Source organism: Suillus subaureus, assembly GCF_016647635.1.
Source record: "Suillus subaureus strain MN1 chromosome Unknown BJ212scaffold_5, whole genome shotgun sequence".
Classification (NCBI taxonomy): domain Eukaryota; kingdom Fungi; phylum Basidiomycota; class Agaricomycetes; order Boletales; family Suillaceae; genus Suillus; species Suillus subaureus.
Window position 1 is genome coordinate 1,560,053 of NW_024538561.1, and position 25,269 is coordinate 1,585,321.

Consider the following 25,269-nt stretch of genomic DNA (forward strand, 5'->3'; position numbering starts at 1 on the left):
CTAGGTGTTCGCTTATATATATGAGCAAATACAACTTCAAGCTCAAGACGCGCGTGATGATTTGTCATTGGACGCGTCAAGACTACTAACTCTCAACGTTGCAACCCCCATCTACTATCCTCTTTTGCTGACACCTTCTGTTGTCCGCTATGGCGACAACGCAGTTTGATAAAATTTATTATGGCCTTTCATCTGAAGTTGGGAGTAAGGAGACTTCCTTTGATCTCACATCCTGTATTGATAATTGCCTACCAGAATTTCGTGTTGCAGCAAGTGGAATGGCCTGGAAGGGCGAAGAGAATGATACAGTAACTGCCATACCGTCTGCAGAAGTGAAATGGGCCCAATGGTATCGCGTTGCAAGGAACTTCCAGCTGCGAATAGGCTTGAAGGACAGACGGCGAGAAACTTTCGACGGCTTCTTGCGGGAGGTTGGTACAGGCTTTGAGCGATGAGCTGCTATTAAGGAGTCTCGCAGGATCACGATAAACTCGCAGGGCTACTCAAACAGCACTTTGCGGTGACCTTGGAGGTCAAAGATGTCACATTCAAAGGCTGGAACTGGGGTGTAACGGACATCCAAGGTGTGGCATACTTAACTCTTCTTTATTTTATCTCAAACATCTATTTTAGGGCAAGATCTGGCGTTCCTCGTGTCAAACAAGACGGCTTTCGAGCTCCCTTTGAGCCAAGTAGCAAATTCCAATATAGCTGGTCGTACTGAAGTCTCACTAGAATTTGCCTCATCGACACCATCTGGAAAGAAACCTTCTCGCAGCGCTCCAGACGAGATGGTGGAGATTCGCTTCTATGTCCCTGGTACGCAAGCTCGTGCCCGAGGGTCAGACGCTGGCTCGCAGAAATCCGATGACGAGGGAGAAGGAGAAGGAGAGGAAATGAGCGCGGCACAGGCATTCCATGACGCCATCAAAGACAAAGCAGACATTGGTCAGGTTTCGGGAGACTTGGTCCTGAGTTTCGAAGAAGTTCTCGTCTTGACCCCTCGTGGACGATACGACGTCGACATGTTCCTTGACTTCTTGCGTCTTCGTGGCAAGACGTACGACTATAAAATTTTATACTCCAGCATTGCTCGATTGTTCCTCCTACCCAAAGATGATCAACACGTACTCTTCATTGTAAGTCATATCTAGTTGATTTGACCTTAGACTAAGATCGTCACAGCTAGGATTGAGCACACCCATTCGGCAAGGACAGACCAGATATTCTTATCTTGTCATGCAATTTGCCCGGGAAGAGGAGACCACAGCGGAGCTCAATATGTCAGAGTAAGCCCACCATCGATGTCTCAACATAATCATGCCTCATATGCGAATCAGAGAAGACATCGAGAAGTACGACAGATTGAAAAAGAACTACGAAGACCCCACCTTTGAGGTCGTCTCGGGTGTTTTCCGTGCTCTATCCAAGAAAAAGATCATCAGCCTAGGGTCATTCAAAAGGTGAACAAGTCATCCTGCGCTTAGACCTTTGCTGACTCCTGTCTCAGTCGCGATGGTCATCCAGGCATCAAAGCTAATCTCAAGGCTGTTCAAGGCGACTTGTTCATGCTGGAAAAATACATCTTCTTCGTTTCCAAACAGCCGACTCTCATCGAAATATCTGACATTCATCAGTGTGTCTTCTCTCGAGTCGGTGCAAGCATGGGTGCCACTGCAGCCCGCACATTCGATCTGAAGATTGTGACCAAGAGCGGCCCAGAGTATACGTTCACGTCGATCAACAAAGAGGAGCACGAGCCGGTCGAGGCCTACCTCAAAGACAAGAAGGTGAAGTTGAAGAATGAGATGGTGCCCGATGTCGACATGCTAGCCGCTGTAGGTGATTCCTCTGACGAAGAAATGCAGAGTGTTGCGAGTAGTGGGGACGAAATGCCCAAGCCGAGGTTGGGTGGTGACGATGAGGATAGTGAAGAAGGTACGGATTTCTCTCTATGTCATGTGATGGTTCTCATCCTTGTGTTGTAGATGAAGACTTCCAGGCCTCTTCCACAGACGAAGGTTCTCCGAGTGAAAGCGACTCAGATTCTGACGGCGGTGTTACTGCCTCTGATGCTAGCGGAGATCGCGAGCTGGCGAATGCTGCGAAAGGGAAGAAAAAACTGACCAAGAAGAAGGTGAAGGGCAAGGCAGCTGGTAGTGATGCAGGGGATGATGAAGACAAACCAAAGAAGAAGAAGGCGAAGCCCAAAGCAGCCGGTAGCGATGCAGGGGACGATGAAAATAAACCCAAGAAGAAAGCCAAGGCCAAGGCAGCTGGTAGTGATGCAGGCGATGATGAAGATAAACCCAAGAAAACAGCGCCCAAACCGAAGCCCAAGCCCAAAGCCAAGAAACAGGACGATGATGCCATGGATGTTGACGAAGAGCCGAAACCCAAGCCGAAACCGAGACCAAAACCAAAACCCAAAGCTTCCGGCCTTAAGGAAGGTGAGGAGGACGAACCCGCCAAGAAGAAACCCAAGGTATCTTCAGATTAAAACACTTGTGTACTTTTACTTGCTCCTTATTACTGTTCTCCTTGCTAATCATGGTTTCAACATTGTATACATTCCTTTTGAATACTACTACAAGAGTATGTAGTTACAGCTTGCGATATACAATATTCCATGACACGAACAGTAGATGCGGGGTATATTCAGTACACATAAATGCACATTATGACATGACGTCTCCTTTGTGTTTGGCTAGGAGAGAGCCAGGTTCGAATGTGACGGTAGCGGTAGCCGATGCGCTGAAGGGAGCTGAGACACTAACGAGAGGCTGACTAGGACGCGTAGAGATAGACTGTTTTCTGGTTTGAGACCGAGATAGGTTGTTAGAGATCGAGGTGGATTCCTCTGGTTTTGCGAATAGGACATGCCGTTCCTGGAAAAGAACATAGGACTAGAACAGCGATGAGCAACTTGTCTGAGGGATCGGATGCGAAGGCTTACTCGTGCTACAAGAATGGCTTCCATCCATCTCTCGCCGTCCTTTTGATTGCATGACAAAATATGAACATAGTCCGACACATTCTCAAATAGTGAGATATTGTCAGTAGATTTGATGGCAAAAACAAACGGTTTAGGAGACTTATGTTTCCGGGTGATATAGTACGCATCGAAATTGGAGAGTGAGCACAGGAAAGTCTCGTCCTTTCCCTGCAACAAGTTTTGAGTTGAATTTAAGAGACCAGATACGATAGCGTACTGTATCGCGCTTGGCCAACCACAAGCTGTGCTCTCGCAACTCCATCCAACGTTTGCTCCACTTGCCCTTCTTGCTCTCATACTCGACATATCCACGGTTGGTAGGTGAACTTGTGGGTATATTCTATGTCGCCAGTTCAATAGGTTTCGGGTCGTAACAAGTAAGAAACTTACCGAACGGCTCAAGAAGGGCGTCAGGTAGGTGCGTTTGACCACAAAGGCATTCAGAAGTTTGTCTTTGTTCCAAGAAGCAGTGACATCTGATAGTAGCTCGTAACTTCGGATAGGACGTTCTGTAATTGCGAGTCACTTGATGTTCACAGAAGATGTGAAACCTGCCTACCCATGCCAAAATCATTCGCAAGCTCGAACAGCATCCAGACTGCCGTATTATCCAACGATCCTTGGCTTGCAATCAAGGCAATGACATCACCAGCATTGGTATTGGAGGTAATCTCCACTGTGTTGAACCTTTGCATATCTCCAATAAAGACCCGTTGCTGGGTGACCTGTACTTTTGACGTAGGCAAAGGCTGAGATCGTGAATGTATCATCTCGACGGGAGGGCGTTGAAGAACACGCTGCTCTGCATCCTGATCTACGGAGACGCGAGGGACTACTGGTGTTGGTCTTCTACTATCCTCGCTTGGACGGGCGGACCTCAAGTAGCGGGTCTGAGGCATTGCGAATCTCAAAACCATCTCTGGATGGATGGGTGACGGACTTGTCCCGGCGCACAGGCGGGTCTTCTGGTCTGCGCGAAGCAGTCGTCGGTCTACGTCCGGGGCGTTGCGACAAGGACAACTCTCGGCGTGGCTGAGCTGTATTCACCGTTCGTCCCTCTGGACGATGGAAAGATCGCGTGGATCTCAACTGCCGATCTTGAGGAGGTTTGTCGGTGGTATAAGTCGGAACGTGTTGGAGGAACGCCATCTCGTCCACAGCTTGCGGACTGTGAATCCGTGGACCAGAGCCAGAAATAGGTACTCTTGCAGGTAGTGGTGCAGAAGCAATCCCATTATAGGAAGGCGACGCGGTCGACGGAGGTGTCACCATTTGAAAGTTTGCTAATTTCATCGCCAAATCATCAACGGGGAAAGGTTCGAGGGGAGCTGGCCTGCCACGAGTCCTCTCGCCTCTTGATGGGGCAAGCGAGGGCGTGACGGACGCAGAACGTTGTCGACCATGTATGACAGTAGGAGGAAGGGCAGGAACAGGAGGTCGTTCGGACGGCATTACTGCGCGAGTGCCCTTCGCACGCTGCATCTTTCGTTGGTAGCGCTCATCACGCAATTGCCTTCGAATAGACTTTTGGGCCGTGAGTGCCGTTGGCATGCTTTGAGCGAGTGGCACATCATCATCAGAACAAGAAACCATCCTTGAGCGAACGGAACGTGTACGAGATGGCGGTCGAGAGGAGTGTCCATCCACGCTATAGTAAACGGTACCGTTATCTCCTTCATCTGAAGAAGAGCTGTAATCCGAGTCGCTCCATGCTGGTGAACGTGTGCTTGGCCTACGCTCTCTATCCCCATCGTCCCCACCACCCTCGTGACCGTACCCTCCAGAACCATGATTTCCAGAATTACCCCCCTCCGCTCTTCCTCCGTATTTATGGCCTCGTCTGTCCTCATCACGGTCTCGCCCTGGGGGTGGGCCCTCGTTGGTCAGGTGTGCCATCACCATCGCGTGGAGCATCTTCATGTCTTGGTGAGAGATTTGGCTTCTTGTTTTTGGGCAGGTCGTGTAGGATTCCAGGCATAGTTTGAAACGATCGTGTGAGGTCCGAAGATGTTTCAGGAGAGTAAAAGAGGTGTATGGTGTGGGCGCAACTTCTGGGTAAGGGGTTTCAGATGTTACCTTCGAAGGTAAGTCCCAGTCTGACTCCGAATAATCAGAGTGCGGCTGTGTGTAGTAATCAAAATCAGAGTGATAGCTGAGAGGATGATCTTCATCCATGCCATTGACCTCGTGGACGAAAGACATTTCCGAATCATGAACGTGGCTGACAGAAATACTATTTTGGTCGGTCGCAGTTGTGGACCACGGGGAAGATGATATGGATGAGGAACGTGAGAGCGCAGATGAAGAAGCCTGAGGTGTAAATGAAAGGGACGGGAGGGAATCGATGTCGGCATCATCAAGCTGTACTGAGGCTGGTCTTTCATTGGTGGAATGAGAGCTACTCTCGGGGTCATCCGGATCTGTGGGTATTTTCTCTGATATTGATGAACACGCCGGTGAGGGGGGACCTTCTAAACTGAGTGTAAAGTCTTGTCTGGTATCCAAAGGCTCTGGCGTTTGCGGGACAGTAGCTGCACGTTGCCGCTGGGAGGGCCCCGCTATTGGTTCCGCAGAAGAAGCAGATGTGATACCGAGATGGGAAATAGGTTCCATGTCCCATGGTTCATGTGGTAATCGAGCGCCAGGGGTTCCCTTACGAAGCTAATGGTAATCATTAATGCGGATGTCATCAACGCCACATAAGACGTACTTTGCGCGGGATACCAATGTTCATTTGAGCTAGTGTGTACAACGAGGGTAATGACGGTCGGGGAGAGAATGCCGGTCTGGTGTGAGCGGGACGAACTTGGCCGTGACCGGATGACTTCGGACGTTTAGGATTATGGTGTCGAAGGTATGCTTGTGATGGAAGTAGTACAGTAGATGATCTCGGAGGATGCAATGCAACAGAAGGATTGGAATATGCACCCGGGCGTTCCGAAGGCGGAATTACGGAAGGGGACGAGTGCAAGTTGGCAAAGGGGTCTTCGTCCAGTAAGGGAGACGACGTAGGAGGGATAGGGATGTTTGAACCCTTCTCGAAAGCAGCGTTATGGGTGAGCGTGACCGCTGAGAGGGAGCGAGCTCGTGACGCGCTACTTGAGGATGTTTGGAAAAACGGTGGAGTAAGGAGCGACTGTAGTGAAGGTCGTTTCGTAGGAAACTTGACGTGAAGCAGGCTGGTCTTCTTCGAAGACGGAGATGTTTTGGGCTCAGATGAGAGTGGGTCCAAAGAATCTTCCATCATTAAAGCAGATAATTCTGGAGAGAAGGCAAAGGGTTCGTTGATTTGAGTCTGGGAAAGAATGTAGATGAGCACTTTCTTTTGCCATGCCACGGAGGAACTATAGTATAAAGAAGTGGAATTGTCACATTCCATGTGGTTGCTAGCGGGAGCACGTGATCAGGTCGCACTATGTAGTGAGGTGATCATTGTTCATCATGTACATGCACATCCATCACGCATCAATGATGGACAAAACGCGTCAACGGACTGCGCCGCATCTGATATTCAAAGACCGCCCAGTCCTAACAATAGGAGGAAATTCATAGAACTACACATACCTGAAATGGAGACGCAAAGCATGGAGTATCTTTAGCAACAGTTCCTATCACCTCGTTATCACATTGACACTTAATAGCCCAGCTAAAACAAGTTTCAGCGGCTGTAGGCGCTAAGCGTGGCAGGTCATCCCTAACCGCAGCAATATGCGTCTCGTTTTGGCAGGCTGTGAAAGTGTTCTGGAAAACAGTGACGGTGGGAAACGTCGATAAGAGCATGTTTGTTGTCCTCGGATCACAAATAAATGAGCTAGGCGTGATTTGAGGTGTTTAGTGCCTCTACCACTGGAGATATTACAAGAAAATACGAGTTGTACGACAGAACAAGGAGTAAGAGAAGGTAAGAGAGTTGGAGTAAGGCGACAACAAGAGCGCACTACGGACCAAAGTGAGTATTATGTAAGGCACTCCCCGCATCGACGGAAGTACCGTACTCGCAGTTTCGGCCTTTGACGTCTGTTTCTGAAGTTCTATATATGCCTCGAGATCTGCCTGGATTGTACTGGGATGAAGGAAAACAACGTTACTTTCTCTAGCATCGTCTCGGAGGCCTCAAGTTGTGGGCCCCAGCACCCTACATCCGCCGACCAGGCCGCAATCCGAGTCAGCGCCTCAGGCTACGGGGGAATCCCACAACTTGAAAAGGCTATCGAAATCGGTCTCTCTTGCGCGCAAAGGAAGATGCCAGGTTCAGCTTCCGCACCACTCATAAAAACAAGTTGATGCAGTACGTCTCTCTTTCTGGACCTGGTATGGCAGGTCACGGGCTCACCAATACCTAAAATGACTACTGCTCACGAATCCCATCATTGTGGCGCACAGCCAGATATCGTGCTTCCAAGTAGCGCGGACGTCCCATGTCGCATCATCATCCATTCTATCACTTACACGCTGCGCTATCACTGCCTTCCAGGTACGATCATCATCATCAACCTCTTTGCAGTCATATTCATGATGACCGGGTTCGTGGTAAGGCCGTATCCTACAATAACAATGTCCACAGTTTTGCAGGGGATACAGGAGGGTGGTTTTACTCGTCAGTCATTGGTCGAGACGAGCCTAGTCACAGGGTACAACACCTCGCACGACTGGCGCCCAGAGTTCAGTCTCTCCTCAGAGGCAAGCGCTGAGCTGTTCATTGTGAAAAATACCTCACACACCTGTTTCGTCAGATCTCTTCCATATGTATATCTGGTTCCCGCTGCATGTCAGTATGACCTTACCTATGATTCCGTTTATCCACTTATTTGTGTGATCCAGTGCAACTTCGTTTGGTCCAGAGAGCAAAATATTGCACTTCCCCCTTAACTTGGACTCAGAAGAGTAACAACTTTTGCCGCTGCCCCCTTCATGGTATCTTATTTCCTTTGCGTGGTGCAGCATCCGTGTGACTCGTGTAAATAATCGCTCTGTTCGTGACATATGGACAGCCGACTTTCAAGGTACCCGCTTGGTGCTGGGTATGTTCGATATATGTCCACCGTCTTCCAATTCTCAAAGAATACCAGGCACGAATGATCAGGCTGTTGTCATCGATGACGCTGCTGACCGAGCGACCGTTTGTTTTATGAAAACGGGTAGCGACGTATTTGCCGTTGCTCAAGATAATGTACATTTCAGGGTGTCACAGTGCCTGCTTTGCACTGATGCGTTTCCACAGAATATTATTTATACAGGGTCCCGCGCTGGCATTGTCCAACGTTTTGATAGCCGTATAGCTAGCACCAAGGGCGATCGCATTTTTAACGACCCAAGTACGACCCAGAATAATTCAGTGACCAACCTCAAGATTTTTTACGACTGGCAACTTCTCACGAGTAACATCGACGGAAGCGTGAGTTCACGAAACACAGGATCTATAATAAATTTACTGAGTCTGACATCAGCTGGCTATGTTTGACCTCCGCTTCCCTAGCAATCGGACACCTATAATGTCGTTTACAGGCAATATCAACACCTACACTACAAAGACTGTAAGACCTCACGTTGGCTTCGATTCTCTGTGTTCATAACATTACACAGCCTATTGCTGTTGATCCACATGAACAATTCCTCTTTGCAGCTGGTCAAGACCGCCGGATTCGTCTGTGGTCTCTCCGTACAGGAGGTCCACCGCTTGTTTCGCCTGCTAGCGTGTTTCTGAAACCATTTGAAGATCTGGTCCGTGCGCTCCAAGTTGTTGAGGAAAAAGAGGGCGTTCTGGGCTTGTGGGCCACATCGGGCCCAGCACTCTACAAGTATAACCTAGGTCAAAGGATGGAAGAAGAGTCTGAGGCGATGCAGTGCTGATCACAGACTCCAGCCTGTTTTTTTTGCTCACAACCATGCTCTGTTTTTGCGTGTCATCAAGGCAGCTGGGGGTTTGATGAAGTTGCAGTCATTCTGCAAAGTCGCTCGTGATGCGGGGTATCACTGGGCGTGGATCGACTTATGCTGCACCGACCAGAATAGCAACGTCGAGCTTCAAAAATCGCTCAACTCCATGTTTTCCTGGTACCGCGACTCAGCTCTCACGGACCAGGTAAGAAGGCTCGTTGTGAATGGACTAGTGGATTGCTAAGATACCGCAGTTTGTAACAGTACAGAGGAAAGGCGAATGTAATTAGTGGATCACTCCTAGCTGAGCGCGAGGTCTTTCTACAGAACCTGCCCAAGCAACTCGAACAAACGATCCCTCTACGAACCCTCCCGAAAGGCTCTTTCGTGCTGCAAGGTCTTAAAATTACGGAGATGGCCAGGGTCATGGGGCGTACCTTGGGTGCAGCCTCAGTAATCGGGGAATGACGAGTCTTGTGCATCGTGCGCCAGTATGTTGTGCAACAAGGATACTCTTACGGAAAAAAATACAGGCATCGTAATTGATGGATACAGCTGTGTGGTAGAATCGGTGAAATCTGGAGACAGCGCAGTATCGATGCTCGAAGCATTGTGTGTCGGGGATGACATGGCGATTGGTGAAAACTCGGGCGTTTTACTAGTAGCGTCGCCGATGGTGTCAGAAGGTGCCGGAAGGAAGAACTTTGAAAAGTTTGGGTATCGGTTGTGGAGCGGGTCCCTGGAGTATCGCCACGTTCTTGTATTCTGCCGCAATGCTCTTTCCTTTCCCAAGGACGAGTGAGATGACCTTGAACTGGGTGTGGTCGCCAAAGCAGGCGGCGCGTCTGAAGTGTGGCCAAGAGGACGCGGCTCGACTGAGTTCGGGAGAATGTATCTGGGAGCCAGCCTCTGCGTTGGGTTAACCTTGTCTGCTCTGTCGACCGAAGCGAGAAGTGATTCTGACGTCGGAGGAAGATCTGACGTTCCCTGGGGCACCATGGGATGCGAAGGAGAGGGACCTTGGGACCTTGATGCGTCAGAGGTGTTGGGTTCTGGCGGATCCAACTTTATTACTCGCATTAGCGGTTCCATCTGAACCGGAGCGCGAGGCACCCTGTTTTTTCTCATAAACCAGTTCCTGATCCACGCTTCATCCCTGTAATACTTATATGTTCGCCGGAAGGGTAGGTGGTATTAGAGTTGAACCTACAGGCCAGTCTCCACAGCCAGTTTATGCCTTTGGGAAGTTGACGGTCGAGCCTCCTCTGCGTGCATTCTCTTTAGAATGTCTAGCTGCCATTGTTTTGCGCGGACGGTCGGCTTTTTAATCGTGGTGAAGGTGGTGCTGTTCATAGTGAGAAAATAGAGCAAGAACTTAGATGAGAGAGTGTTTAGAAACCAGCGCGCGAGAAACAGACGGGGAGCGCGACGAGCCACGTGACGAATAGAATTTAATCCCACAGTCGCTGCGGGTTTAATCCGTCTGGTCTCTACTCGGATTGCGAGCAATCATGAGAAGATAATTGTATTCTTCCAGGACACCAACCGTCCTTCCGCTCTTTTGTCCTTCATGGCACAAGCCATCTCGTCCGGTCGTCAGTCAAGCTTGGACTCTCTGGCAGGCTCACCAATTACATCGCCAACCTCGCCAGCGTCTCCATATTCACCAACTGATAGCATATCCGTCCTTGATTCATCTTCAGCGCTTGTACTCCTTCCCAACCAAGATGATGAGGATTCTTTTGAGTTCAGTAGCGATGAAGAACATGACGAACACGACCCTCAGTTGGAGATTGTGAAGCTTACCATACCTCCTCTTGCGCCTGCCACAGTCTTTCTGTACCTTCTGGCGCCATACCTCAGGCTTGGTGCTATTCTCGTGCCAAATGGTATCACCTCACTGAAATTTGGTCTCGTAAATCTTTTTGTTGCTGCAGCGTTATCGATCTTTTCTCGTAACTTATGGTTCCTTCTGGCAAGGTACCTACGGAAGAGTACTACAGAGGACATTTTCTTAGAGGTGATTGCGAAAGGTATTAGTAGGGCCAAGCGCAGACAACGTGAAAGGATTCGACGACTACTTCTTTGCGTCACTGGGTCGTTGAGAATATTGATGGCATCTATGTATTTACGCGGTCAGTCGTACCATAGCTACTTCGCCGTCTTCTGTGTCTGACTTTGGCATCAAATAAAAGCATCTGTGGACTCCGTTTATCCACTTCTACTCAAGGCTCTTCCTGTACAAACCCGCCTTACTACCACTTTGGTATTGGGCCTGCTCATATCTGTCGCATCTTTCCCCAAATCTCTAGCGGCGAAGCAAGTTATTTGTATAACGTGGTTATCGATAATCTTGTACACCGCATGGTTAGCCGCTGCGCTGTATAATCATATGACTGGCACCGTGATGCCAAGCCCCATTCTGGCGCAACATGGCGTGCTCTGGAATTGTACCAGTAAGTATATGGTGATACTTCCTTGTTCGCGACCAATTATTAACTATATGGGGTAGCATCTATTGCGTTTTCGTTCGCAACATCGCTAACTGTTCCCCTACCCGCTTCTCTGGCCGGGCGACCCTCTACTTCATCAAACAAGACGAACAGGGGGACATATTTCCAGGTGCTGAGCATCTTATCGACAATCATAGCGACTCTCCTTATACTTCCATCAATTTTGACGGCCTCCTTGCCCAATGTTCCAGTATGATTTTCCGTCCTTTTAATTTCCTGCTGCTAACGTCAAGATAAGGGAGCACTCAGTGATACACGTAATATTATAGTCCACGTTCTTAGGGCATCCTCTCTCTTGTTGTCCATCCCTCCCGTGTTGGTTTCTATACATCCTCTACCAGTTCCGCTAGCTGTACGGAGAGTTTGCAAATTGGACCTCAGCAAGGCCACTCTCATATTCGTTGTTGTATTACTCAGCTCAGGCCCTCCATCAATGGCGACATTCCTTAATGACCTCACTATATTGTTGGCCCTGTGCGGAAGCTATTTCCTTCCAGGTAAGTGTACTCTGCAGGTTTTCTCTCGATGCGGTTATTCTTACATATTTTCTTCTACAGCATGGGCGCACATCACGATCCATTATTTCCGGCGGCCTATATCTATCGTGATTCCTCACTCGGTCCCGAACACACCACGAACCATACATTCACCTTCACCACACAGTCCAGACGCCCTTCTCCAGCGCAAAGAGAGGCTACTCCAGCGAAGGCGGCTTGGAAGACGAGTGTTATGGGATGTTGGTGTTTGGCTGTTACTGATACCCATCAGTGTATTTGGGATGGTCTGGGCGGGTGGCCGACTGGTTAGAAAGTGGTAGCTTTCGCAGCAGTGTACGGTCCTGCAGAATAGGCTTTGCGTATTTCCAGAATCGAGCGATATTCTAAACAAGGACTCCTCTCCTTCGGTCGGCTATATTGTGTTTACTCAGGAAATATAATGTTAGCATCGTCTCTGCAAATAGGCGGTGTCTCCTGCATTCTCACTCTCGATAACGCTGTGTAAAATTGACTACCTCGGAACGAAGGGATCAGTCCGGAAGTCGAGCACGGTTCGCACTAGCGTCAAATAAGATTCTGGATTGCTTTGTGAGTCGAATGTGTGATTGATATTATGTTGATCGTAGTTGAGCCTTCCTCTTCGCGGTGTTCTTCCCGCAACTCGAGACTAACCTTTTCTTGCTCAGAAGGTTTGATTTTTCTCTGCGCCCGGCTTAGTCTCATCATTCCGTTGACTCCGAACACCGCGCTCACAGATCGTACCTACAGCCGCGGTCTAGCAAAGCCCCACGATCAGTTGCGATACTTAGGAAAATCGCCCGGCGATTTGTCTATAATTTTGTCGTTGAAAAATCGTACGTTGAGAGGGGACAGGAATGTACGATCAAGATACTCGCTCTTACATCATGGTCACACTCCAGACCTGCTTCAGACTCGGGCCGTTCTATATAAATTACAACAGGACATGATTGCAAGGCTGTTATACTTTGATCTCCTTGTGGCACTCAGTCCGATTAAACCCTATGTACTCGGTGTCACAGGGTGTCTCGGATGGGAAGAGTTCGAAGTTAATGGTGTCGTCGAAGATTGTGGTCGCTATTATGAGTGCGAGATTCTGTCGATTTCCGGAGTCCTTGATCGGGGATCCACGAAAGCCGAGTGGTATTAATACAAAGTCCTCCAGAAGGTATTCCTGGCCGATTGCAGCAGCACAGCATGACGTAGTGGACACAAGCCGACTATTCAGATATTTTCACAGGCTGCGCATTCCGTGTTCCCCGCTGACCGGTGACTGATGACTGGACCACTAATAGTCATTTAATCAGAACGCTGTGTGCACCTGCGTTCACCCATAAGTTCAGTTTTCATTTAGAATAAAAAATCCAGCCGCACAATCACCATACAGACTAGTATCTACCATCACATCGGGCAATTTGGGGCACATTATGGAGATCAGACATGGTATACTCTAGGCCTTCACTAGGCCACCTTTGCCGAAGCTAAAAACGGTATCGTCAAAGACCATGTGCTGTTAACATAATGTAGGGTCCATTCAAGCACTCTCGATCCCCACAGGGAGCTTCCCTCCTTGTCCTGGGCAGGCATGAAGACAGCGTTCTATGGCCTGGGCGTTACTAATGTCGAGCAAAATCAGCGGTGACTAATGCCCTTCCAGATGGACTTACGGTTTATTTATAATGCTTTCTTTGCCTTCAAAAATCAACGTATCATAGACGAACGCACCACATAACATCCCGGTGACTGGACCAAGCACAATGCACCATAACCAATACTGATTGCGGTACGTGAACACTGATGATAAATTCAAGCCATCGTCCAATCTACATCAACGATGATCTCGACTTACCTGCAGTTCCATAGCCTACGGCTGCCGTGAGGAACCTTGGCCCAAGATCTCGAGCAGGATTCAGGGAATAACTCGTATTCATACCAAGAGAAGCCCCAATGCCGAGCACCAGAATGAATAGGGCAAGAGGAACAAGACCCTGTGGGGGTGGCCCATTTTTCTTGTCAGTGATGCAGAGTACACCAATAATCAATATCGCAGAGCCCAGAAACTATTTTCAGAAATAAATCAGTATCCCTTAAAGAAAGATCGAAGTTTTAACCTCGGAAAAGAAGCATGAGACAGGGGTCAGGAAGCTCGCCTGCGAAGTTATCAGTAAAGGACGGTGTGAATAAGTACACTCCGCACGGCATATGTAGCAAGAAGATCTCCTGAACCGTTGATAGTTCGGATGCCAGGCCCGCCTTCCACTATATCTATGGCATGGAAGTAGTTGGCATAGACAACACCACCACCGCAAAATCCTCCTAATAGCTGAGCAAAGATGTAGAATGGCACCTTTTTCCAAGGGAACCCTCGGAAAACTGCCAGAGTAAACGTGATCTGCGGAATTACTACTCAGAAAATAATACCCTAAGAGCAGAAGTCTAATTTACCGCAGGGTTTATGTGCCCTCCAGATATACCTCCTGCGATCCACACTCCGAGTGCCACGCCTAAATGTATTGTCACATATTTTGTGATTGAGGGACGAGATCGACATATCAACCCACCTGAAGCCCAGCCGAAGTTGAGCGAAAGGAAATCCTATATTAAACTTCACCATGAGGTAGATGCTAAATGGTAGCATTCACTTACACCTCTTGGGACCGCTTCAACACTCGGGTTGGTGGACAGAAACACCTGACAATTGACACCAGTACCGAATATCACGAAGATCATCGTGCCTAGAAACTCGGCCGCTGGTTCACGGATAGCATACCTGGACAAAGTAATGAGGAAGCACATAAATAACCGATACATATTCTTTACCTGATTCTCGACCACCTATTAGGAAATGCCGTGCAGTGATCACAATCAGCAAGGTTGGCCGTGCTATCCGAGGGAGTGCATCTTTGCTTGTCGTAAGAGCCGACACTTTCCATGCGTATTTCCTCTGACTTCTCAATAATTGCCGACATGATTCGCAAGGGATATGAATCGGAGAGCTAGCGGAGAGAGGAGAGGCACCTACAGGCCTAAAGAATCGTATTTATGCGTCAAAATGGTTTGGTCACGTACGTAGTTAGTGGCTCCTTCCAGCTTGAAGTTTATTCCGGGACCAAAGGCACAAGATCGCAAATATCACATGGCCGGTCAATGGAACAAGTTGGTCTCCCGTAGCCATACCTATACAGATGTGCCTTCTCTACTATAGGTACAAGCACAGTGAAGCCGGCTGACTTGAATAATCATTAATCAGTTTTGATAATGATTTGAAGGTCTGGGGAGGCAACCACATGTGAGGTCTCGTGATTCGGCTTAGAGAAGAAACCTACTAATCGTAAACGCGACGAATCCTCCGATTTACGGTCTGGTTCTCAACAGTAAGCATGCTCATGATCAGATATCTTCTACTTCCATTCCAAAGATTGAGCCTGCAATTCGACGTACACCGAGTAGCAATGCCGAAGACTGAGAATCGATGAAAGTGACTGCGATGACACATGACTACCACATGAGCAGGTTAGCAGGGCATACAACTTAGAAAAGATTTCCCCCTTCGGTCCAGTCTGCCTGATCGGTTGAAACTTGAGGCAAGATATCAGCATGTGATCACAGCGCCAGAACCGTTCTAGAGAGCAGCTTGTGACCAGACGGACAAGTCGAGCTTTGCTACGTCAAATATCTCAACATGCATCTCGAACTTCTTGACGTGATGACAGTCAGACCGGTTACGAGTCTATATAAATCACTCATTTACGGACTTATAAAACGAAAACTTGCCTTCTTCAGAGGACAATAAACTCGGCAGCCCACCCAATATAATCCTAAACAAGTTCTTTCATGGCTAGCGTTGGTTTCTTCAGGATGTGTTTTTGAAATGAAAAGTTGCGTGCCAACAGGAGAAATTTTAAAGTTACTTGAGGTTACCCGACTATGTTATTGAAGCTTGAAGATAAGGTTTGCAGCTTGGGATGACGTTATTGACTATCTCCCTTCGTCTAGGCATCTGCCAATAACACTTCAAGTTTGTCGGCTGAGTCTCAGGTGTAAAAAGTATACGCACACGAGCGTTTTGTGAGCGCTTTCGGACAACCTCGTGCGAACTCGCATATACTAATCCGGGCCTATAAAAGGGAGACTTACTTGAAGTACTTACATCTCGGAAGGCCCGTACCCGATTTACATACTCGGGAGTATGCAGACAGATCTATGTCACAGGGGTTGTTCGGTAGGAAGCAAGGCCTGAGTCATAGCTAAGGTTGAGCCGTAAGCTAGTCACGGTCTGTCAGGCTTCAGCAGCTCTTTCTATTTTGCGAGACGGTGGTTTGTATCCGAGTGCGATGTCATCAAGCGATGGGAACGGAAAGACCGAGTGACATAACAAGTGAACAAGACTCAAAACCTTCAACTCAAAAACGTGTGCTCTCATTCTACGTGACGTTATGTAAAGTCCGACTTGTTCTCGGTCATCGTTTATGCAATGCATTATGTATCGTTTATCGGACTTAACTCGAAATATAAAACAAAAACACTCGTGCAAAAGGAGTCACTAGTTAGTCAATGATGTCTGCCGCCATCATTAAGAGCATGCGCAATTAATCATTTCGCAAACATGTAGCAACAGATAGTCGTGTAAGGATACGAGGTCGTCAAAATCTTAGTAAGTACATGTCCGAGTTACTAGCGTCATTCAATCATCAAACTGTATCTGCAACCCCATGAAGTTTTGTCTGGCGAGCGCACGAGTGCAGGTGATGCCTTTCAGCCTCTTCAGTCCTACATACAAACGGGTTAATATTTGCGCCATACATAAACATTAAAACGCACGGCTTGTTCGTGATACTCTCGGAACCCCTGTAAAGCATAGCATCGTAGAAGAATGCAGCTACGATCATGCCAAAAATTGGACCAAGAATAGGACACCAAAGCCAATACTGGTTTCTGAAGCTGAAGACTGCGCTACCATATCCAACCATGGCGGTGAGGATACGGGGGCCCAGGTCACGAGCAGGATTAAGGGCCGCTCCGGTATCCATGCCAAGAGCCGAACTGATGCCAAGAAGTGTAAGAAATATTGCAACAGGAACAACACCAGGAGGTGCAGGTCCATTTTTTTTATCCGTGGCCATGAAAATTCCAGTGATGAGCATGGCAGACCCTATAAACTACATCGGGTCGTCAGTATGTATTCAATTGAAGATTGTTAGTTATGGATGGGCTCACTTCAGCGAAGAAGGCGGAGACTGAAGTAAGGTAATCGGCCTAGATGCAATTGAGCCGGAGGAAATCATGCCAACAAAAGGTCTAGACTTACTGCGTAGGTCCCGAAAAGGTTGCCAGACACGGCAATTGTACGAACATTAGAACCCCCTTCGGCGATGTCGATCGCATGGAAGTAAGTAGCGTAGACTACACCTGCCCCACATAAGGCTCCCAGGAGTTGCGCAAGTAGGTAGATAGGAACTTTCTTCCAGGGGAACCCGCGGACAGTAGCAAATGCTATGGTGACCTACTAATAGTCAGCACAAATAGTTACATGCAAGATATTAAGGAGTACGTACCGCAGGGTTCAAATGACCGCCTGAGTAGTTCATAGAGAGCCATACACCAAGGGACAGTCCTGACCAGCCTGTAAGGAATATGTCGACACGCGATGATAAAGGTCCGCTCACCGAGAGCCCAAGAGAGGTTGGATGTGAGAGCATCCTTTGAACAAGCACCCGTGAGCTTCAGTCCATCCACCACTTCTGATGCCTTGAACTCACCCCCGCTGGGCTTGCAGACACATTTTTATTGGCGGAAAGATTTGCCTGGCAATTGCCACCACACCCAAGCAAGCATAAAACGAAGGCGCCCATGAACTCGGCTGCAGGTGCGGAGATCTGCTCCCTGGAACACAAGTCCAGTCAACTATTGTCAATATTTTGAAGACAAGTAGGTACTACCTGATGTTTGACCATCGGTTGGGGTACCGGGAACATTGATCGCAGTCAGCGAAGTCAACGACGCCTAGGGCAGAGACATCATTGGGTCGAGTTGCATAGGAGTTGTTCGACGTGTCGGAGTGACGAGGCTTTTCGATGATATCCGTCATCGTGGGCTGAGAGAAAAAGGAAGGACAGAGTGCTAAAGCTCCTGCGGAATAAGTTCTGGCAGCTGCCTGTTTTATAGCTCCCCGTTGTTATCATCTATGATGGGTATCACGTACATGACCAAACCGGGACTCCGGACGTGAGCGTAATGGATAGACCTGCCTGCGGAAACATCATACCTATTATCCATGCATATTAGTTTTGCTTAATACATACTCGTGCCTGTTAGCCAATCGGCACGCATGATTTAGTTTAAAAGAAAATTACGTTTCTCTTAATTCTCGGTCGAGCACAACCCGTGTGTGCTTCGTGTCGACGAAACTGTAAGCAAAATTTATTCAAGCCGCACTATACCGAGCAGGGAGGTGAACAAACAGGGTATGCTATTCTTAACGCATGCAGCGTGAATAATATTATGGCCGCCGGCTCCTTCGCGTTGACTGAACCACGAACCAATTCGAAGTGAAAACAAATCGAGCCGGTCTAAGTTGGTCCATCAGTTTTAAGCCCAATTTGATTTTCATAAAGTACCTCATGATGATCTCATCAAACTTCGAAAAGGACAAGCTCAAACGCGCCGGGGTCACGTTGCAACTTCTTCAAGAAATCCTTATCGGGCAAAATAAGTTCAAATAAGATGGTCACGTACAAGCGGGATCGGGAAATCCCTTGACAGAAGCCCCCACTGCCATGGGGCTGGGGTGAGTCCAATCTGTGAATTGCGAATGACAAGGTCCAGTGAGAGCAGAGACAACCAAAAACATCCCGAATAGTTACCAAGAAGGGCACGCACATCGCACTCGTGGTCCTGCACGCTCCCAGAGGACCCTGACGAGAGATAACGACTGATCCTACATCGGATACAACTGTGTGACTCAGAGGGGTACGCAGAAACCAACAATAAAAGCTGCGTCATGATTTCACAACGCGGAAGATGAAATGTTGATATCGCATAAACAGGGTCGGCTGTAGTAATCAGACTTGTGTACTTGTCGGCTTCAAGACATTAATTTGATTGAAACTCACGAATGCTACAGCAGTTACGGAACACAGTTCAAATATTGTCGTGTAAGGTATTCCGACGAGGTAAAACACGTAACACAAGACGTATTTTCTAAGTTGAAAGTTATTCCTTCTGTCGAATCTGTGGTAAATCTGTGTCAGCGTCTAGAAATGGGATCCGACATAAACGATGGGGTGATCGTGGAAACGCGTGACAGTGGGGAATGCTACAACGGTGCAAGTGTCTGACAGCGGAACGAACCGTCCATGCGTATAGAAGCCACAGAGGCTTTGCACGACAGTCATTTGGCTTCATATTGATCTTCCGAGCGCCGAGCGGTGATAGTGTGATTACGTAGGAGGTACCCTGCACTATCCTCGCCATACAGCGTGGACTACTCGGGGAGAAACAAGGGGATAACTCGAAGTAATTACATACCCCGCTCGAACGCCGCCATAAGAACAACACTGAATTCAAGATGCCAAGGAATTTAATGGCGCTTTCAGTGCGCGTATCACTTCGTGTGGCATCATGGCAATCATCTAGAAGATGTAGAGTCAGCTACGAAAACATCCGACATTTCCGTCGATTACCTCTCGAGTTATTTCCTCTCCTCCAACCTCCCACCCGCTTTCGGCAATCGGCAAAACTATATTGTTCATATGTCGAACACAAAGGTCGCCAATGCCCAATTTCTCATCAGTATACTTGCGCCATCGAATGAGCGTATCCAAAAGCTTTAAGGCATGACGAAGTAGACGCCGACGGGCGGCAATAGCATCTGGATCGAAGACGGAGTGGTTGAGTGCAACAAAAGGAGCTATCAAGGACTCCGATGCTGATACAGAGCGTTCAAAAACGGAGTACACCGATTTCAATAGCATCTAGATAATCGCGTTAGATTAGCAAACTCGTTCGCGGTGATCATGAGGTATCTAGTTACCTGAAATTTGGGGTTGTCGTGTCCAATAGAAGCTTCCACTTGCTCTGCCAGGTTTATCATATTGCGGATGTCCAATGCGGAATAAGGGTCGAGTGCGCCTGCTTCAACTATCTTGCAGATGAGGGGCACGACCGCCGTGGAAATCATCGCAGAAACCAAGTCATCATTCGGACCTGTATCCGGCTCTAAATCTTCATCCTTATCTCCACAGTACTCGTGTAATGAAGCACACCACGAAAATTCATCTAGGGTGTGCGAAGTCTGATACCGGTGGTAAATCAAACGTCTCATGGCATAGAAGAATCAACGCACTTCGAAGGGGTTCCATCCGAGAATTTCTAGTCGCACCCAGAACTCCCAAGCACCGACGAGTCCAAGCCCACCCCATGCACCAGTATAGCTATCACCAAAGCGTCTACGCCATCCACCAAACCATTTAGCTAACCCTAAGCTCGGGTTCCTGAACTCAGCTGCATGTACATCAGATAATAATCCATGCCCGTCATTGGCTATTCTCTCCATAGCACTTCGATAATCCATGGCGTCCGATGGAGGTAAAGAGGAGTCTGTCGAGTAGCCTTCTTCCCGGTCCAGTTGCATTGTGATGGCCCTGGTTTCGCGTTCACGTTTACGACAAAGTCGACGGGCTATTCGCGCGGCTTCTCGCTCACGGCGAACAGTAACAGGGTTCGATCGAAGTAGAACTCGCCCCAGGTCATCCACCTCTTCAGATTGATCTGGGGTCGCTAAAAGAGAAAGAGAACCGAAAATCAATGATAGATTATCCTGGTCGTCCGCTTGGCGTCGCTGAGCGATCATTTCAGAGCGCTCTTTGAGCACTGAAATATATTCATCTTCAAGCTTCTCAAGCTTCGGAAACTAAACATCCGTAAGATTTTGCTTGATGTAAGATAAGGATGGTACTAACCTTCTCATCAAGAAATGTGGCCACACTTTCCACCCATTCCTTGAATGCAGCGAACCACGACCTTTTTACTTCAGCTTTGGTAATCATCTCGCGTAGTTCTGTTTCGCGGACATCCAATTGTTCTCGTTCATCAACCAATGCCGCTGCTGCCTTCACATTCGTTGCATGCGACGTTGCCATCGCGGTCAATGACTGAGACAGGCGGTCCATTGCCGGTCCAAGAGAGGGTATCGCAGTCGATGTAGGAACTTATCAAAGGCTCCAGTTAGTCAACGACAACTCCAGAAAAACCTATATCTTACTTGCAGCAGGCTTGTAGACCTGCTTTGCAGGAGACGCCTCGTGAGAAGTGGTGAATGGACCGCCTCTCCGCAACTGTTCCCTCTCCCACTCCATGGTCTCCTCATCTTCTTCATCGCTGTTCTCGGAATGTTAGTAAAATTCTCAACATGATGCTTATACATACGCATCTGCGATCAGCTCTTGCATAACATCCTTGCGCTTCGAAGCTTCAAGTTTTTTTGACTTCTTGCCAAGTGCAATGCGTTCTTGAGCGCTCGTATACTCCGCGTACTCTGTCCTTTGTCAGGCTGGTGCGAAAAAACTGATAAACGACATACCATCGTCCCCTTCTCCAAGCTCATCCTCTTCGCGCATCAATCGACTTTCTGGATGTGGACCCTGCGGTACGGTATCACGTTTCGTGACAGAAAGAGATATGAAATCATCTTCTGTACCATGAGTCCGCATGCGTTCTCGTCTTTGTTTAGCGGATAGAATTGACGATTCCGAAGGAATCACTGTGTCAACATCGACTGCACGTCATTAGATAGTGAACAAGGCATTTTAAGTGGAATTTTACCAGACATCTCAGTGGCCTCCAAACTAGTTTCAGCTGGGTCCATCGGAACGTCTGCATCATAACCCTCAGCAACTGGAACACGTCGTGACGAAGGCGTGCTTGCTTTCAGCTGTGAGAGGTACGCTTGGTCATATACGGGTGCCCCATTAGAGCGGGGAGTAATGGTAGCTTGGTCAAGCGAGACAGGCAGTAAATTCCTAATAGATCTCATGAACAAACCGAATTCTACTGCAGCACAGACATAAACATACGCAGGATGAGCACTCAGGGACAACTTTTGACTAAGATTTGATTTCTTCACTTGAAAAACTTCCCCATCTCCTGCCTAACATCTTAAGTGGTAAGCGAGAGTTCAATAGTATATGAAGTGAAAACACAAACCTCCTCGTCACCGCCGAAACTGAGCGTAGATTTGGGCTTAGTACGCTTGGATTTGTTCTTGAGTCTAGCTGCGAGGGCTATTGGCGACTCTTCGACGTTCTCCCCTTTCTCGGATGTGGCTTGTGGTATGTCTTCAGGTGACCTTTCCCTGCCCCTTGGAGCCAGCCTTGACTTGGGTTTTTTGAACATTACTGAAGAGTTTGCAAAATATTGGATGGAAGCTGGTGACCACTGGGGCAGGCCAATATTTGGATTCTTCCCACGCTGTGTACTTTCGTCATGTCTACTACGCGCCCGCGTCCAAGGCCACGTCCAGTGGCAAAGCCTAAGGTTGCATCGTCGACAACAGCCAACTCAAATATAACACCATCACCAGTGAAACCATCCTCTTCTACGAGCGCAACACAAAATTCTATTGCAGGGAACAAGTTAGACGATGAAGATGTTATATTCTTGCGTAATCGCGGAAGAACCTCTCAATACTGGAACAAGCTTCGGACAATGGCAAAGGGTGTGTCTGCTCTCATAGGTTATCACACTGACCTCACTCTACAATCCGATTCTTAGACACTCCGTCCGACAAAGCTGATGAGGACGACCTCGATTGGGGTGAACAAACTGAACCGGAATCTACCCCGAGGCACCGCAAGAAGAAGCCAAATAAACAGCATGAATTACCTCGGTGGCAAGCAGCGGACATAGTCACTCTGTGCGTTGTTCTCTCTAGTTTGTCGCTATATCTCGTACTGTTAGAGTACTTCGGCATAGTACCTGAATATCATATGGTCCCCGGATCAGTTATATTGATAAATCCTTCGTAGCCTTTCTTCAGATAACGAAGAGGACGATTTTGAAATCATGGAGAATACACCAAATGTTTCACGTAACGATACGTCCCCCCGAAAACGCAAAAGAGACCGTAGTCGCTCAGAATCTATTACACCACCCCCACAACTTCCCATACACCAACTCAACAATGCGAGGGCATTGGTCAGGTTGTGTGAAATCACTTTGGGTGAGACTTGTATCACTCACGAAGACTTACCAGACAAGCGCTTGCTGTTGCTCCACCTCGCGCCCCCTCACCAATTCAAACTCCCGATGAACCAGCGGATACTTCTGACTTGAATCCGGAGCTCGCAAGAATCGCTGAGGAAGTTCGTAGAAGGGCTGTAGCAACCAAGAACACGCCAGAACAAGGCGGTGGCCCTGAGTTAGTTATCATCAAGGTCCGATGGCAACCTCATCCGCTGAACACAGCTGGTACAAAAGATGTTTGGAACTTTAAGATGAAAAGAGTGAGTGCTTTTACCAACCAACAACATCACTGATGGTACTGACCTCTCGTTAGCATGACACATTCCGGTACTTGTTTGAGGAATTGGCAGACATGGCCGCTGTCTTGGTAGACCATCTTGTCGTCAGTCACGATGGAAAACGTTTGTTTGCTTCAGGCACACCGCACGGTCTTCGAATTTGGGCAGAAGGAGAGCTCGGTGCGTTGTTCAGGGTATACGGGCGCCTGAAACTGACAACTATTAATAGAAGCATGTGATCAAACAACTTGGGATTACGTACGTGCTCAACGCCATCAACAGGCTCCAATGGCCGCTCAGTCGTCAAATAATTCACCGTCTCCGGAAAGAGAATCAGACGCGGAATCGGAAGCCGAGTCCACTGGCGGCGACAAAATCAAGCTCGTGCTCAGGTCGGCGGCTACTGAGGACAATATTAATCTTACAGTTCGACCTACAACAACGTGTGGAGCCATTGTCAAAGCGTTTCTCAAGGCGGCTGGTCTATCTGATCGATACCCTGTTTCTCCGCGAACTGCACAAGCCATGCCTCAGCTAATGGTTGATGGTGATAAGATGGCAGATGACATGGAAATCGGAGAGGCGGACCTAGATGATGGAGATCTGGTCGAAGTTGTTGGACTGTGATTGTACTGATACTAATTTTTGGTTGCTCAGGGGTATTACATTACTGTTGTTGTATAGTTGAAGTCATAATTCGGAATACTCGAAAATTACTGAGTTACAGCTGTTGAAGAGTAACTCGGATGTAACTACGTGTGCCAGCCGTCGTTCGCGTTCTTGACCAATATTCTGGCGTTATTGACAAACGATCGAATCAGCTCATCAAACGCGTTGCGGTCAAGTTCTGACACATTTGGATCCCCGCGTTTGGCGGCAGTCGAAAGCAGCAGTCCTGGGCGAGCGATCTCCACCTCCAACTCATGAAGAACTTCAGTCTTCGTATAAGTATCTCAGCATCGTATTCGCGACAACTCAAAGGACACCATACCGGTGCATTGGGTGCCGCATTATTATTGGAATGAACTTGGGTCAGGTCGATGTTGAACTCCTCGTGCGAGTAGCATATCCTATCTTTCCGTCGTACGTGGGTTGGAGATCCAATGGGATGGGGGACTGTCGACCAATCGTCATTATTAACTAGCTGATAGGATGCATGCGAGCCTACCTGGAACTTCGAGCGACACGCTGACCCTCCAATCCACCGCCCTCTTGGGACTATATATGTTGAGATCCCCAAGCCTTATTTTGCGCGTTATTTCAAGAACGGTATTGGTCTTCTCCTCCCGGGTAACACGTATTTTTTCTCGATCCTCGGTTGAATAGAATGAGTCGATCACCTTGACATGGGTATACTCGAGGGGAGACGTCGGGTGAGACGGTTGAGATGATATTAGTTTCAGATCGTTGAGCATGGTGTTGAAGTGCTTGTGCTGGGTCTGCCGTTCGAAATGTTCGCGTGAGCTATAGCTAAAGGACTACATGAAATGGAGCTGACAAGAGACATATTGGACTCGAATCGAAGGTCAACCTCGTTCGGGATTAAGACTACTGATTGTTAGGCAAAGACCACGAACAACTTAGTGAACATACTTGTCTCCACAAGAACTGGCAGCATTAGGCGCTGCCCACTTGTGCGGTCCCTGAGGATACCAAGTTTTGCTTCTACCTCAACTTTTGCATCTGGATGAACGGGTCTCGTCACGATCATATGGTGAACGAAATCAGCGATCTCTCGAATGAATTCATCGAGAGGTTCAACACCAAGAATTGATAATGACAATGGAGGCAAGTTGGTGTTCATACTGGATGAAACGGATGGTTGATTGACTTTTGCGGCTTCGGAAGCC

The 25,269-nt window shown here is 48.2% G+C and overlaps 11 protein-coding genes across 11 annotated transcripts; 4 read left to right on the plus strand and 7 right to left on the minus strand.

Moving 5' to 3' along the window:
• Nucleotides 1-149: 149 nt before the first annotated feature.
• On the plus strand, nt 150-2,500 carry BJ212DRAFT_1445069 (structure-specific recognition protein-domain-containing protein; the record flags this gene model as incomplete). The annotated part of the gene is made up of 8 exons (XM_041338051.1): nt 150-204; nt 256-431; nt 479-584; nt 634-1,139; nt 1,186-1,289; nt 1,341-1,463; nt 1,511-1,938; nt 1,989-2,500. 8 exons carry the CDS (start codon nt 150-152, stop codon nt 2,498-2,500), a joined length of 2,010 nt encoding a protein of 669 aa, XP_041197303.1.
• A 103-nt stretch (nt 2,501-2,603) lies between these two features.
• Nucleotides 2,604-3,765, minus strand: BJ212DRAFT_1541336 (uncharacterized protein; the record flags this gene model as incomplete). Its single annotated transcript, XM_041341846.1, has 5 exons — nt 2,604-2,906; nt 2,957-3,163; nt 3,213-3,335; nt 3,386-3,504; nt 3,555-3,765. 5 exons carry the CDS (start codon nt 3,763-3,765, stop codon nt 2,679-2,681), a joined length of 888 nt encoding a protein of 295 aa, XP_041197304.1. The 3' UTR covers nt 2,604-2,678.
• On the minus strand, nt 3,371-5,681 carry BJ212DRAFT_835213 (uncharacterized protein). The gene has a single exon (XM_041344173.1). The coding sequence runs from the start codon at nt 5,606-5,608 to the stop codon at nt 3,848-3,850; it is 1,761 nt and encodes a 586-aa protein (XP_041197305.1). The 5' UTR covers nt 5,609-5,681; the 3' UTR covers nt 3,371-3,847.
• Nucleotides 5,682-6,888: 1,207 nt separating this feature from the next.
• Nucleotides 6,889-9,006, plus strand: BJ212DRAFT_1331263 (uncharacterized protein). The gene is made up of 13 exons (XM_041334756.1): nt 6,889-7,078; nt 7,106-7,159; nt 7,202-7,283; nt 7,379-7,469; nt 7,531-7,618; nt 7,656-7,675; nt 7,729-7,763; nt 7,817-7,879; nt 7,937-8,016; nt 8,065-8,165; nt 8,217-8,390; nt 8,443-8,529; nt 8,579-9,006. Exons 1-13 carry the CDS (start codon nt 7,033-7,035, stop codon nt 8,843-8,845), a joined length of 1,188 nt encoding a protein of 395 aa, XP_041197306.1. The 5' UTR covers nt 6,889-7,032; the 3' UTR covers nt 8,846-9,006.
• On the minus strand, nt 8,957-10,361 carry BJ212DRAFT_1331267 (uncharacterized protein). Its single transcript, XM_041334757.1, has one exon. It carries the CDS (start codon nt 9,998-10,000, stop codon nt 9,323-9,325), a length of 678 nt encoding a protein of 225 aa, XP_041197307.1. The 5' UTR covers nt 10,001-10,361; the 3' UTR covers nt 8,957-9,322.
• Nucleotides 10,362-12,379, plus strand: BJ212DRAFT_1331272 (uncharacterized protein). The gene is made up of 5 exons (XM_041334758.1): nt 10,362-11,007; nt 11,068-11,328; nt 11,385-11,575; nt 11,624-11,882; nt 11,943-12,379. Exons 1-5 carry the CDS (start codon nt 10,443-10,445, stop codon nt 12,200-12,202), a joined length of 1,536 nt encoding a protein of 511 aa, XP_041197308.1. The 5' UTR covers nt 10,362-10,442; the 3' UTR covers nt 12,203-12,379.
• A 1,055-nt stretch (nt 12,380-13,434) lies between these two features.
• Nucleotides 13,435-14,869, minus strand: BJ212DRAFT_1477308 (major intrinsic protein superfamily membrane channel protein; the record flags this gene model as incomplete). Its single annotated transcript, XM_041339525.1, has 9 exons — nt 13,435-13,516; nt 13,568-13,694; nt 13,750-13,960; nt 14,012-14,050; nt 14,098-14,292; nt 14,346-14,404; nt 14,462-14,495; nt 14,547-14,670; nt 14,721-14,869. The coding sequence occupies 9 exons, from the start codon at nt 14,867-14,869 to the stop codon at nt 13,435-13,437; spliced, it is 1,020 nt and encodes a 339-aa protein (XP_041197309.1).
• A 1,459-nt stretch (nt 14,870-16,328) lies between these two features.
• BJ212DRAFT_836171 (major intrinsic protein superfamily membrane channel protein) lies at nt 16,329-18,250 on the minus strand. The gene is made up of 8 exons (XM_041344174.1): nt 17,840-18,250; nt 17,660-17,783; nt 17,567-17,600; nt 17,456-17,514; nt 17,209-17,403; nt 17,118-17,156; nt 16,722-17,059; nt 16,329-16,670 (listed from the first exon to the last, which is right to left on the minus strand). The coding sequence occupies exons 1-8, from the start codon at nt 17,986-17,988 to the stop codon at nt 16,592-16,594; spliced, it is 1,017 nt and encodes a 338-aa protein (XP_041197310.1). The 5' UTR covers nt 17,989-18,250; the 3' UTR covers nt 16,329-16,591.
• Nucleotides 18,251-19,462: 1,212 nt separating this feature from the next.
• Nucleotides 19,463-22,292, minus strand: BJ212DRAFT_1477310 (nineteen complex-related protein 2-domain-containing protein; the record flags this gene model as incomplete). Its single annotated transcript, XM_041339526.1, has 11 exons — nt 19,463-19,531; nt 19,583-19,873; nt 19,933-20,193; nt 20,245-20,811; nt 20,861-21,108; nt 21,163-21,278; nt 21,327-21,435; nt 21,481-21,675; nt 21,723-21,919; nt 21,974-22,047; nt 22,104-22,292. The coding sequence occupies 11 exons, from the start codon at nt 22,290-22,292 to the stop codon at nt 19,463-19,465; spliced, it is 2,316 nt and encodes a 771-aa protein (XP_041197311.1).
• A 669-nt stretch (nt 22,293-22,961) lies between these two features.
• On the plus strand, nt 22,962-24,046 carry BJ212DRAFT_1445073 (uncharacterized protein; the record flags this gene model as incomplete). The annotated part of the gene is made up of 4 exons (XM_041338052.1): nt 22,962-23,098; nt 23,152-23,401; nt 23,455-23,599; nt 23,649-24,046. 4 exons carry the CDS (start codon nt 22,962-22,964, stop codon nt 24,044-24,046), a joined length of 930 nt encoding a protein of 309 aa, XP_041197312.1.
• Nucleotides 24,047-24,171: 125 nt separating this feature from the next.
• BJ212DRAFT_1264089 (mRNA capping enzyme) lies at nt 24,172-25,223 on the minus strand (the record flags this gene model as incomplete). Its single annotated transcript, XM_041330400.1, has 5 exons — nt 24,172-24,357; nt 24,411-24,535; nt 24,588-24,858; nt 24,918-24,967; nt 25,013-25,223. The coding sequence occupies 5 exons, from the start codon at nt 25,221-25,223 to the stop codon at nt 24,172-24,174; spliced, it is 843 nt and encodes a 280-aa protein (XP_041197313.1).
• Between the last annotated feature and the right edge of the window lie 46 nt (nt 25,224-25,269).